At 33.0% G+C, this 14,471-nt stretch overlaps 1 protein-coding gene across 2 annotated transcripts in view; it reads right to left on the reverse strand.

The window, feature by feature from the left end:
• Positions 1 to 5,821: 5,821 nt before the first annotated feature.
• LOC104609060 (Phox (PX) domain-containing protein) overlaps positions 5,822 to 14,471 on the reverse strand; it is a 37,557-nt gene continuing 28,907 nt past the window's right edge. For both annotated transcript variants that reach the window (XM_010275264.3, XM_010275263.3), the window contains exons 10-11: positions 8,151 to 8,369; positions 5,822 to 6,510 (exon numbers count right to left, since the gene is read on the reverse strand). In XM_010275264.3, coding sequence (XP_010273566.1) covers positions 6,247 to 6,510; positions 8,151 to 8,369 — 483 coding nt within the window. In that variant the 3' untranslated portion in view covers positions 5,822 to 6,246. The remainder of the gene's footprint in view (positions 6,511 to 8,150; positions 8,370 to 14,471) is intronic.

Genomic DNA, 14,471 nt, shown 5'->3' on the forward strand with positions numbered 1-14,471 from the left:
TTATACTAATTTTAATATCAAAATAACCACGAATAAGGTACAAATACAAAGAAATGTATATTTTAATGATATATATAAAGAAATATATTACAATTAATATAATGGAATGCATACATATCATACAATTTTGTTAATAATCCATGCATAAAATATATGTATTTTACAAATTAATACATGCATAAAACCATTACTATATTATATTCTATTTAAGTCCAATAAACAAAACATATGCAATTATTATATTTTAATTACTATATCAATCATTTTTTATTTTAATATTTTTACTTTTTGACATTAACGAAAAAAAGTCGATTAAATGTTAAATTTTGAAATGTTTGATAAACAATATATTTCTTTTTGTAAATAATAAATTTTATTATAAAATGTAAATTAAAATATCAATTGATATTTTATAAAATATATATAATCTTAACATAAAGTATTTCATATCTATATATTAAAATTTATAAAATACATATCATACACAAATTCATATATTTTAATTACTAAAATAAACATTCCATTATTAACATTTTTATTTCAACAAATTTTCTAAAATAAGAAATCATTTTTATATAAATTTAAATTAGTGTATTTAATATATTCAATATAATATTGTATGCTTGAATATTTTTTAAACAAAATTTTTAATTTTTATAAATAATAAATATGTTATTATCTAGTGTAAATTAAAATATCAATTAATAATATATATATATATATATATATACATGTACAAATGTATGAATTTTAAGTACTAAAATAATTGTTCTATTATTAATATTTGTATTTGTATAATTTTATTGAGAGTAGAAAATCAATTTTTGATATAAATATAAAATTGGTAGAATTTTTATTTTATTTATAATTATAAATATTAATTTTTAATATGATTCTATTTAATTTTAAGTTGAAATTGTTAAACATATTAATATTTAATATGGCATTTCTTTAGACCACATGTTTACAATAAAGATAATAAAATTAGTTTTATTTCACTTATAAAACGATAGGCGCTTATTGTTTAATTAATTAATTAAACATGGGTTTGAATCGCAATAAACGCATTCATAATATAGTTGTGCGCGTATCAAACCATATCAGTCAATACAATGTGATATGCATCGATACGACATCATATCATATCCACGAGTAGCACGATACAATTCCAATCGTAGCGTATCTAGTATTGTCCACTATCGATGCCGATACAATATGCCTCGCATCAAAACATATCATATCGATATTTTTAATCCTTGGTTCCAACCACATGGAAGTTTGCTTAGCATTGACAATGCTCAAGTCAACATTTACATTGATGATCACATGGAAGTTACTTGAATTCACATCAGCGCCCCATAGAACACACCTTGCTGCAAATCCAAACCCTGTTTTGGGAACATCTCTCAATGACAAGTACAAGAGATGTTCCCAATGCATGTTCAAATGTGCATGTAGAACGCTTGTGGGAAACTAATGTGATCTTGGGTTACCTCGACGGTGTAGCCCATGGAGAAAAAAGAGTTCGGCTTTGGTCAACACCGTTGGAACATCCTATTGCAACCTTACATTGGGAATGTCTCCCCATGAAATAAAGCACATAACTATGGAGATATTCTCAGTGCAAGGCTGTAAAGGTTGTTCTAACGGGCTTTGCACTGATCGAAGCCAAAATGGCATCAGATTTTATCAATCAATTTTGAACTTTCAATAATAATATAGGACTCAAATGTTGTTGTTCATTCAGCAGAAATCAGATGCCCTCCTCACAAAGCACACCTCACACCTACATTTACTCCTCCCCATAGTGCGTTTCGCACCAAAATTGGGATCTGCTCCTCACAACAACCTCATGGCCACATCCCACCGCATATTGGGAACATCTCCCTTGAATAATAACATGCAATGCAAGTATAGGAGATTTTCCCAATGTGTGGCTGGAACATACTGTGAGATTGGTGTGAGGAGCAGATATGGACTCCTCACACCAATCTCATTTACAATTAATGGTTGTAATTGACCTGGGATTTATTCAGGCTCGAATTCAATTAGGCTTAGTTTGAATTTGATGGTAATCACTTTCAGATTAGCATGTAAGGATTGAAAAATAGCATTGTTCTTAATGGTAATCTAATAATTAATTACAACAATTTTCTAATTTTTGATAACTAACTAATGATAATTATTGATATTAATTTATTAATGGTAATATTATTATTGATAATTTATTAATAGTAAAATAAGTAATTATTTTATTAATTGTAAAAAACTGTTACATTTAACAATAAAATAATTTTTTCATACTTTCAAACATAATTACAAACAAATTTTAGTATATTACCAAAAATAGTAATATGTGATCATTTTCAATTATATTTCCACAAAAATTTCAGTAATTTATCATAATTTTCAGTAATATTAATAAATTTTCAATAATAACAATAATAATTAATTTATAAATTTTCCAATCATTATAGTAATTTCTTTAATAATTTTCAATAATTTATTTTTTTCTCTTTTTTTATTTTTCTAATTTTATTTTATTTCATGTCATTTTTACAAACAACCTATAGATAAAAGAAATAAATCTTTGCTTTTATGATGTCTAACCATGTGACACCTCTATCCCCCACTTTCTCCTAAAATATCTCTAATCATCTCTAATTTCTATTTTAGGGGATAAACTCTCTCCTAAATTATCTCTAATTCCAATTTATCTTCTCTCGCACTTTTAATCTATGTCTCTCTAAAGAAGGTTTGAATTATAAAATCTAAAAATTATTTAAATATTATAATAAAATTACGTAATAGCTTTAAACTATTTATTAAAATAAAAAAATAATTATAATAGATTTAATAGTATTCATATTATTAACAATTTTATATTTTTATGAAATTCATAACAAAATTATGTAATAAAAATATAAATTATAATTTTATGGCTTATTAAACTTAACATCTAAATAATATTTAAAAATTTAAATAACGAAATTATTTAAATGTTTTTAAACAATAAAAATGTTAAAAATCAAAATATTATTTAAATATTTTAAATAACAAAATATTAAAATTAGATAAATAAATATGTAACAATATATTGAATATTACGTAATTACTATAAAATAAACAAAATTAAAATGACAAAAAATTTAAATATTTTAAATATTATTTACATATTTAAATAACTAAATATTTTAAATAAGAAATGTTTAACATAACTAAATTTTAAATAGATAAAATAACACAATTATGTAATGAATTTAATAATTTCTTAAAAGTAAAAAAATAATTATAATAGATTTCATAATATTTGAATTAATTATGATTTTATATTTTACAAATTTAATAACAAATATATGTAATAATTGTATAAATTATAATTTTATGGTTTATTAAATTCAATAAATTTTTATATTTTGAAATTTTGAATAATGATATTATTTAAATAACTATATAATATTGTAAATGACTAACTTTTAAATATTTTAAATGTCATAAAAATTAATAACTAAATCATATTATAAATATTATTTAAAAATAAAATATAAATTAAATAACAAAGTTGACTAATTCAATAGTTATGTATAAATCTATTTCGTTTTATTATTTAACAATAAATTTTCAATAATTGTTGAAGATTAAACTATTGCTATTTAACTTTTTAAATTTAATCTATTGTACTTATTGGATTTATTGCATTTTTTGTTATAAGTTTATTTTCAGTAATTATGTAGTTTTATTATAATTTATTGATTACTATTTATTAGAGGTTAAACTATTATTAGAGATTACACTATTTATTGACTAATTCAATGTATTTTCAGTATTTATTGTATTTTTATTAGTTATTTATGATATTTTTGTTATAATTTTATTTTCAATAATTGTGTATTTTCGCTATTGTTATTTATTAGAGATTAGATTATTAATTTAGTTTAAATTAATTATTGTTATTTTTGTATTGTAAAATATTAAAAATAGTGTATAAAACATAAATAATTATTAATTATTTAAAAAATTCAAATATAAAAAAATTGTTTACTCTTATGTGTTTCTATTGTTTAAGTTCAACTTTACAAAGCCCATGCATTGCACAAGTCCCCTCTAACTTTACATTAAATCATAACCAAGCTAGGGTTTACTGAGTTGAGGAAACTCTCTAGACCAGAGGGGGATCAAAATGAAGGCTCTTTTTAAGGGTTCAATACCAAATTCGAGTCAGAATATCCAAAATCCAACTCATTTTCATTATCTTCTTTACCTGTTTAAAAGTTACAAATGGCCGCTCAACATAGCAACCATAATAATGAAAGAAGGGGTGTTTTTCAATGTATTTGGCTCCTAAACCGACCAAACAATGTCGATGGCAATCTTTCTATCGAAACCAGCCCATTTGAAATGATTTTTATATGGATAGTTTATATGTATATAATTTTTAATTTTTTATATGTATTAATTTTTACATGTATAAACTTTTATCCTTTATTTCTTATATTACGTTTGGGTCACTATCAAGCTTGAATCGTGCCCAACTTGAATATACAAGCTTTTAAGCCAAACTGAATTTGAGCTCATGTCTCTAACTTGAATCTAGCTTGAACCCAAATTTGAGTATGATATTTTTCTACTAGCTTAGCTTGAATAACCAAATCTTCCATTCAGCTTGAAGCCACCCCTACCAAGAGTTGTGCTCCATCTTTTTAGCATTTATAAACTTCTCAAAGTTCTTAGTCTTTTGATATATTTCCCATTCATCTCCTCGGACTTCAGTGAACCTCCAAAAAATATTTTCTAAGATTCAGTGAATCTTCTATGATCTCAAAACATATGCCATAAAGAGAATCCCTTAAAACTTATTATTATTATTATTATTATTATTAGATGGTCCCATTGCTTATTTTAAAAATATTAAAAGCTTTTGTACCAGTGTATCCAAACACATGAACACATTGATAAATACAATATGGACCTTATCATATCAATATTTTAATCATCGGATCCAAGGTTCAAAGTATCAACACGTATCGGCCCGTATAGGCTGATATGTATCATTCCAGGACTTCCCAGTGGGTGTATCAGGGTTCTGACTGGTTCAGGGGGTGGAGGAGCCTTAAACCAGCCCCCTGAATAGGTTTTGAAAAAAAAAAAAAGTAAAAAAAGAAAACAGTATTGATATCGCCCAATACACCCCTACCAGCATATCGGGCATATCGATATTTTGAACCTTGATTGGATTCAAGATAATCTAATTCAACTATATTTAAATACATAAAATTTATATTGCATGCATTTAGTTTGAATGTTGTATATTTATTAATAATCATAATTTTTAAGTCTCAGAAATTATTTTCAATTCATTTTATTTATAACATATAAAGGTCAAATTTAATTTTACTTCATTTTATTAAAAATAACATTTTAACATCCGGCCGCCACCAGCGTTGGAGGGTTATGACTTAAGCGGATGGGGGGAAGGGCTACCCCAGATTGTGTAGCAGAAAAGAAAAAGTTTAACTATTTTAAGGTTTAATGGCATTCAATATTCAAATACGACTTGAATCCGTATAGTAACTAATCAAGCTTGAATCAATCCACCAGGCATATCCAATTCAATCCAATTTGCTTATAGCACTAGTTGGGTTTGTTTTATCTTTTTTATTTTGCTAACCTTGTTAATGGGAGCGAAAAGGCAGCGAGTTTTGTGTTTCTATGCTTATCCAGGCTGCCTCTGACCTTTCCCTAGTTCAAGTCCTGTGCTTTTATGCTTATTCATGCATGTTTTCCGGTTTACATGTACATACATTCACCTTTCCTTCTCGGGTCATCCATATGGCTATAGCCATCAAATATGAAAACTTTGAAACCAAAGTGGCAAAGTGGAACGTCTTACAGCAGATGACATTTGTGGAACCAAATTGCACAATCCTGGCGAACCTCCGTGAGTTGCTCTCTTCCTTTCTTTTCATTATTTAATTTCACAAACAAAATGGCGCAAAAAGGCTCAGCAAAAAACAGGGTGGAAGAAGATATTACACAATGCTTCTGAAGCAGTGAGTCTTGAGGCCGATACCTAAGAAACCACATGAATTACAAAGACTAATTCTCCAGCCTTCAATGGCATTGGCATCCACCGCTGAGTAAAGCAGCTGATTTTCGTATGGGCTATATGGGGGGCATGGGTGGTAAGATGGAGGGGCAGCCATCATGTTTCTAAAAGTAAAAGAAATTTACAGTGTGGCCCCATTTTTACCTTTCTAAGAACTTGTTTAGTACGGTCTTTCTTAAAGGGACTTCCTCATCCTCATCATTCTCTAAAGGAACAGCTGTTTTGAGAGCACAACGAATTACAGAGTTGACCTGTTTCCTCAATCTGGCATTGTCGATGAAGATATCTGTCATCATCTTCCTCAATTCATCCTGGGTTGTTCTCCATGAATCATCACCATTTATATTGTGGCTTTTGATGGAAGCTGAAACTGAATTTTCATCATCTTGTGCTAGAAGTTGTGCCTGATGATTATTGGAATGGCATAGAAACAAGTTCAATGTAAGAATATATTTATGGTCAAGAACAAAGCATATAAATGTGAAACCATACCATGGATTAAACCACCATAAACTTAATTTATAAGAGTGAGCCGGGGGTTGAATTAGAGATGAAAAACCTCAATTACCAGCACTCAATCAAAGAGCCCCATAATACATGGAGACTCACAAAGATTACAATTTACAAGGATAGATCCAAGAAACCCATCAATACCAGCCACGAGAGGCTCATTAAACAACCCTAAAACACATGAACAACGAAAAACATGCCAACATGAACTTCGCACCCACAAACAAGTAGAATAGGAAGTCAAACATGAGTTGACCACAAAAGCAACCTATCAGCAACACCATAAAAATACACTCTAGATGAGTGCCACATGCAATGATGTGGGGTGTTTGGGATAAAAGAAACAACCATATCTTCGACAATAAAAGCAGAACTTTGGAGGAGTTAATCTCAGATATTACCTATCTTTGCATCCTTTGGTCGGTGAATTCAGCTCTGTTTAAAGGACTTTCAGTTAATGATCTTATCAGAGATATTCACCCCTTTCTGTTTCTACCTCATCCCCAGCAAACATCCTTGAGGCATCCCGTATCCATCAGTGAAGGTGTGATAACCCTTAATTTTGATGGTTGTGCCTTACGTAATCCGGGCCTTGCAGGTATTGGTAGTACATAAGGGACGAAAGGGGCAATATCTGCTGGACTTTTAGTGGTCCAATCGGTTGGGCTGACTCCACAAAGGCTGAAGTGATGGCTGCTCTCACCGGAATCAGGATAATAAAGAATTTGGTAATTCAGAATGTGACCATTGCAGGTGATTCAGCAAATAAGATAAAGTGGTTAAGAGACAAAAAAGGGGGCCCTTGGAGACTGTATCACTATCTGACTGAAGCTTGGGATTCTTTGGATGGTTTGCATGTTAACTTAGTTTGGATTCCTAGGGATCACAATCATACTGCAGATGGCCTAGCTAAATTTGGTGTGTATTTGTATAGCGATGAGCTTCCTCCTTTGTAACTTGTAGGGGTTCCCCCCCTGCTTTGTATATCTCCTCTTGATCCCCCCCCCCTTTTTTTTCTTAATAAATTCTGGTTAAATTTTCTCAAAAAAAAACACTCTAGACATGATGCCACCTTTATGTGGAATGTTTTGGCTCTTTTTTTCCCCTTCTGACACATGATCGTCCTGTGAGATTTAAAAGGAAGTAGCATAAAAATTACTTATTGGTTTCAATAATTCCCAACAGCCAGGGTTGAGAAGAATGTTATGAAGAAAGTAAAGGGACACCGTGTAATCCAGGTAGAGGCGTAGAACAGGATAGGACCTGGGTGCATCATGGGAACTGTGACTTCCACTTGATAAATAAATAAATATCAAGGCCTGGTAAATAATCCAGTTTTGAATGTCTGAGATAAAGATTAGAAAATAAAGAAATGAACAGCATAACAAGATAAAAAAAAGTTAAAAACATTATCATTTGAGAGAGAGAGAGACAGAACTCTTATAATACCAAGTGGGTTGGTGTTAAAATGTAGCATTCAGCTGCAAGAAAAATAATAAACGGAACATAGAATTGAAATACAGTGTGGAGATACCTCAGCAAGAAGGAGGCCTATCCGATTATCAGATGTTGACAAGAGATCTAAAGCATCTGATAGTGAAGAAGCATCCACAGTGAATTTATCTTCCTCTTCTGCAAGAAAATTCACACTGCATTCTTGAAGCCGACTGCGTAGAATGCCACATTCATGCAACAGCTTCATATTGGCGGTTTTTGAGTGTTCCTTTCTTTCTCTTTCTTTTTGAAGAACATTCTGAAGAAAACAATAAATGGCAGCAATATTAAGAACTATTTTAGCATGCCCAGGCAAACATTCACTCAAGGACAAGCAACTTTATCTAAGGTAGGGGGAAAAGAAACTAAATGACAAGCATTTTTTTTTTCTTTTTTACATTTTTGTGACTGAAATAAACAAAAACAATCTGAAGGATTGAAGAACAATAGAGGATATAAATCACATAAGGTCCAATAACAATTTAGAATATCAGCACCAACTGATGTTGATAATAAAGCAACTAGTATAAGCATCCGTTACTTGGAACTCAACTGAAAGCTATGAGACAAATGTCTCAAGTCTGTCACACTACTTGCAGCATAAATTTGACATGTCAATCTTTTAGGTTTGTCTTGATTCTTGTGTCATTTGGAAAGATATATCAAGTCCAACATTATGTGATTTAAATATGATTTGAACAAGTATGAAAAACATATAGTCTATGGTTAAATTCTTTAGTTTTGATTTATTTTCAATTAGAGTTCAATTGGTTTTAAAAGTTATTTTGGTAGATTTTAGTGTTGTAAATAATTTGGTTTTTAAGAATTCAGTTGCAATAATTAAAATAGTCTAAATTCAGAAAAAAAAATAGGAGTTTAGTTTGTTCTTTAGTTTCTATGGGCATGACATTGAGACTTCAAGAGTGTTCAGGAGTCCTTAGATTAGGTAAATAAATTTATAGATGGTCCATGTAGTGAGAATGGGCCGAATGGGCCTTAGTTTCTTTATTTTTCTTTATGTTTATAACTTGTGTTAGTAGGTAGTGGGCCTTAGTTATGGTCCTGTTTTTTCTTTTTTTTACTGTTTTTTATTGTTGTCTTTAGTGATGGATGCCCTACTAAGGGCACTCATGTAATTGTCTTTATTTTTTACAACAAAAGAATAAAAAAGATCATTGGGGGCTGAAGAGAGGTTTAGAACTCTCTCTCTTTTTCTTCTTCCCTTTCTTCTATCTTCTTCCTCTACTTTTCTCACTCCCATCTTCTTCAATCTTCTTCTTCTCTTCTGTTTTTCTTTTCTTTATTCAGATTGTTGCAGGTGTGTTTCACAACTTAGTAGCAAAGTGGGTTCTCACCTTCAACATCTTTCTCCTTTCATAACCCATACACAATGTTATGGAGAACTGATCGGCTGATCAATTAGCAGCTTATGTAACCTAGTTAGGAGGGTTTTTCGAGAGGTTTTGTGGAGACTTTCATCCTTAGTTGAAGCCAAAGGCAGGTTCTTGGAGTTTTTTTTTCCAAAAAACCTAGATAACTAGAGAAATCTTGTTACAGGTCCTAGAGACACTTTGAAGCTAGTGCTTGGGGATCAAAGGGAAGCTCTTTGATTTCTATTAAGGGCGGTTTGTGTTGGATAGAGCTCTGAAACCTCTGGTAGGAGCAATTGAACTTTCTCTTCTTCTCCCGTCCTGTCGAGTCCTATGAAACCCTAGTTTCTAGTGATTGAAGAGCAATCTTTACTTGAAAGAGCAAATCTAGCCTAGTAAAACCTTAATTTAATTTTCATTTGCATCTGTTCACTCAATGAAGCAAACTGGAGGAGAAGCCAAATATCCCACAGATTCTAGGTTTGGACATGGGGGGCCTGTGGAGACTCTATTAGGGGCATTAACCACTGTAAAGTTGGATGGAACCAATTATTTAGCATAGTCTTAGCCAATTAAAATACATGTGTGTAGTAGAGGGAAATGGGGGTACATTACCGGAAGCAAGAAGAAATCGAAGGAGGATGACCCTACCTATGAAAGGTGGATGCACGAAAACTACACAATAGTGGTTGGTTAATGAACTCTATGCAGCCACATATTAGTCAACACTACTTGTGGATGGAAACTACAAAGGAAGTGTGGGTTAGTGTCATGCCGTCTACTTCTCCATGCTGAAATCTCTTTGGCAGGAGATTGATTTGTTTGGGGTTGTACAAAGGATGCAGAAACACATAGGAAGTTGGAGGGAAACCGTGTCTTTGAGTTGCTCACCAGACTCAATCCGGAATATGATATTGTGAGGCAGAATGTTTTGGCAAAGGATGAGGTGATTTTGTCCCAGGCTTATTCTATGGTGAGTAGTAAGGAGAGCAAAAGACAGGTTCAATTTGTAGAGCCATAGGTTGATCACTATGCTAATGCTGGGATGAAGCCGAAGGTCAACACCGGGAAGAAAGATGTTATATGTGAGTACTGCAAGAAACCTAAACATACTAAAGACGCCTGTTGGAAGCTGCACCTAGAGCTTATACCTACTAGACTCAAGAAAGAAAACAATGGAAAAAGGATTGAGAATAGAAAAGGTGGAAATGCAAATGTAGCCACCTCCTCATAGAGTGAATAGGGGCAGAATGGTGAGAAGTATGGCTGAATAATTGGTCATTTGGAGTCTACAACATCTATTTCATTAGAGACAGTTCCTTCCTTTACATATGCACACTCAGGTATTAGTGCCACTACAAATCATGCTTCTATCTCATGTACTCATAAAATCCCTTGGATAATTGATTTTGGTGCCTCTGACCACATTACTAGTTTTTCACACTTGTTCACCTCTTACTAGCTCCTTTCTAGTAGAGACAAAATACCCCTTCCTAATGGCTCTCTTGCCCCTATCACAGGAAAGGGAGACATCAAAACATCATATGCCCTTACCTTATCACCTGTTCTTCATGTGCCTAAACTTAATTCCAATTTTCTTTCAGTTAGTAATTTAACTAAATCCCTGAATTGCAATGTCACCTTTTATCCTTCATATTGTGTTTTTCAGGACATGGAATTCAAAAGGTGATTGGGAATGGCCATGAGGTGAATGGGATATATCTATTAGACATTCCTAAGCAAAGCCAAGTACAACCTCAGAAGACTGCTTTAGTTTTAGAGTCCACTATTTGTGTTATGTTATGTCATTATCGTTTGGGACATTTATCTTTTTCTCTATTGAGTCAATTGTTTCCAAAATTATTTAAAGGAATAAGTCCATTGAGTCTACATTGTGAGTCTTGTGAGTTTTCAAAACATTGTAAGAAAACTCATCTTGCAAGCAATAAAAGAGCGACTATTACTTTTAATATTGTTCACTTTGATGTGTGAGGGTCTTTCATTCACCTTGTATGGATGGCTATAAATATTTCATTTTGTTTATTGATGATTTTTCACGATATACCTAGATCTACCTTATGCGCTCTCGTGCTGAAGTGCCTAAACTTGTGCAACAATTCCACGAATATATCTTCACTTAATTTGATACCCGCATCAAAATATTCCAATTAGACAATGTTAAGGAATATTTTGATAAGGACCTTACCTCCTATCTTGAAAATTTTGGGCTTGTTCATCAGAATTTGTGTTCATACCCCACAACAAAATAGAGTAGCGGAGAGGAAAAATAGACATTGTGGAAGTTACAAGGAGTATTCTTTTTGCTACCCATGTTCCTATGAAATTTTGGGGGGATGCAATTTTAACAGCCACTTATCTTATTGACCATATGCCTTCCTGAGTCTTGGGGTTAAAGTCTCTTTTTGGTGTCTTGTTTCCCGGTGTTGACATCTTCTCCATTCCTCCGTGTGCCTTTGGTTGCACTTGCTATGTCCTCTTCTTGTTCCTCCTCCTACTAGCCCTCCTATTTCTACCACTCATCCTATTCTCTAGAGGTGGTACCAGCAACAAAGACTAAGGTAGACATAAGTTGTTCCTACATCTCCAGTTGAGTCATAGGCACTTCCAATCACTGAAGAGAGGACAGGTCCGACATCTCTACCATCAGCTCTAGACCTTGACCTTTCCATTGTTGTGAGAAAAGGTAAGTGGAAATGTACAGCTCATTATATTTCCAAACATCTTTCTTACAACCTGTTGTCTCCATCCTACTATTTCTTTCTAGCCTCCATTTCCTCTCAACCCAGAATAGAGGGATGTTATGAGGAATGAAATAGAAGCACTCTATAAAAGTGATACCTGGAACATTGTTGACTTGCTAACTGGGAGGGAAGGTGTAAGTGGGTTTACACTATCAAGTATCATGTTGATGGGTCTATTGAAAGATATAAGGCACGTCTAGTTGCAAAGGGATATACCCAGGTGCATGGGATAGATTACACTGAGACTTTTTCTCCAGTTGCTAAAATGATTTCTAGGAGGGTTCTTTTATCTTTGGCAATAAGCAATGATTGGCCCCTTTATCAGTTTGTGTTAAGAATGAATTCTTGAATGGTGACCTCACTGAAGAAGTATATATGTCTCTCCCCCCTGGTATGTATGGTAAGGAGATGTAGTGCAAGGTGTGCAAAGTGAAGAAATCACTTTATGGTTTGAAACAATCTCCACGTGCTTGATTTGACAAGTTTAGGGCTGTTCCTATTCAGTTTGGATACACTTAGATTTAATCAGATCATACCATATTTGTTAAGAGGAGAAACACTTTGGTCACATTTCTTATTGTTTATGTGGATGATATTGTTGTTACTAGCAATGATATTCAAGAAGTCAATGATTTTAAAAAGTTCCTTAATTCTGAATTTGAGATCAAAGACTTAGGGGAGTTGCGGTATTTTCTGGGCATTGAGGTTGCTAGATCTAAAGAAGGTGTCTTCATTTCTCAGCTAAAATATGTGTTGGATTTTCTTACTAAGACTAGGAAACTTGGTGCTAAACCTACCTCCACCCCCATTTATATGAATCATAAACTCTCAGTTGGTGATGGCGAGCTTTTAGTTGATAGGGGAGTGTTTTAGAGATTGTTGGGGAAACTTATCTATCTTCATATGAATCATCCAGACATTTCATATGTTGCCAGTGTAATAAGCCAGTTCATGCATGCTCCCAGAGACACATGGCTACGACACAAAGGGTACTATGCTATATCTTAAGGGAACTCATGGAAAGGGAATATTGTTTGCTAAACATGACCATATGAAGGTAGAGGCATATACAAATGTTGATTGGGTAGGTAATGTTGATGATAGGAGGTCCACATTAGGTCATTGTGCTATGGTAGTTGGGAATGTTGTTTCCTGGATGAATAAAAAGCAATAAGTAGTTTTAACAGGTACACCCTTCTACATTATCTTGTTCCAAACCATCAAACAAAGCCAAGAAGCTATGGTGAATCTGTGAAATTCCCAAGTATCAAAACAAGAAAGCATGTAATGTGATTTTCCGACGACGACCATGTGATTTTCTGGTGACGGCCATGGAAACTATGATGGTGGGCTTCTATCCCTACCAACAAGCTCTGACATTGAAGACTTGCCTTAATATTGCCGATCAAGAGAAAAATGAGGAAGGTACTAAGCAGCAGATAGGGATAAAAAGAAGCAGCAAGGGGAACAAGTTGGAACTTGGGGTAAAGAATGGGCAAATAGAGAGCTCAAGAGACTTGAAGGGGGCTTTGTTGACAGGTAAAGGAAGGGACAAATAGAGAGCTCAAGAGACTCCAATGGGGCTTTGTTGACCAAGGAACTGGGCCTGTAAACAGCACTGATAGAAGGTTAGTTAAGGGAAAGGAAGGTGTAGGCAAATCATGAAGATTTTAAGTTGGAACGTAAGGGGGCTTGGAGGAAATTTGAAGAGAAGTTTGGTGAAAGATACTCTAAGGAGAGAAGACCCAGACATAGTGATCTTACAAGAAACAATGAAAGAAGTAATAAACAGAAATTTGATTAAAGCAATTTGGGGAATCAGAGGAAGAAAATGGGAAGATCTCCTTGCGACGGGAACAGCGAGAGGAATCCTAATTATGTGGAAAGAAGAGGTAATTACTGAAATAGAAGTGGACAAAGGAGAGTTTACTGTCTCAGTCCTTTTCACAAATACTTCTGATGGATTCAACTGGACCATGACTGGAGTGTACGGGCCAAATTCTCCTTCTCAGGGAGGGAGTTTATGGGAGGAATTGGATTCCTTGCATGAGTTTGATGACCTTGCCCGGTGTGTTGGTGGTGATTTCAATGTCACAAGATTCTGCAGTGAGAGCTCAAATAGTAGGAGAGTAACAAGAAGTATGAGACTTCTCTGAGTTCATTGCTAGACACAACCTTGGAGATTCCCCCTCAACAATGGCTCGTTTACTTGGTCAAACATGAGGGAAT

Source organism: Nelumbo nucifera, chromosome 8 (assembly GCF_055504915.1).
Source record: "Nelumbo nucifera cultivar China Antique chromosome 8, China Antique-T2T, whole genome shotgun sequence".
Lineage (NCBI taxonomy): Eukaryota > Viridiplantae > Streptophyta > Magnoliopsida > Proteales > Nelumbonaceae > Nelumbo > Nelumbo nucifera.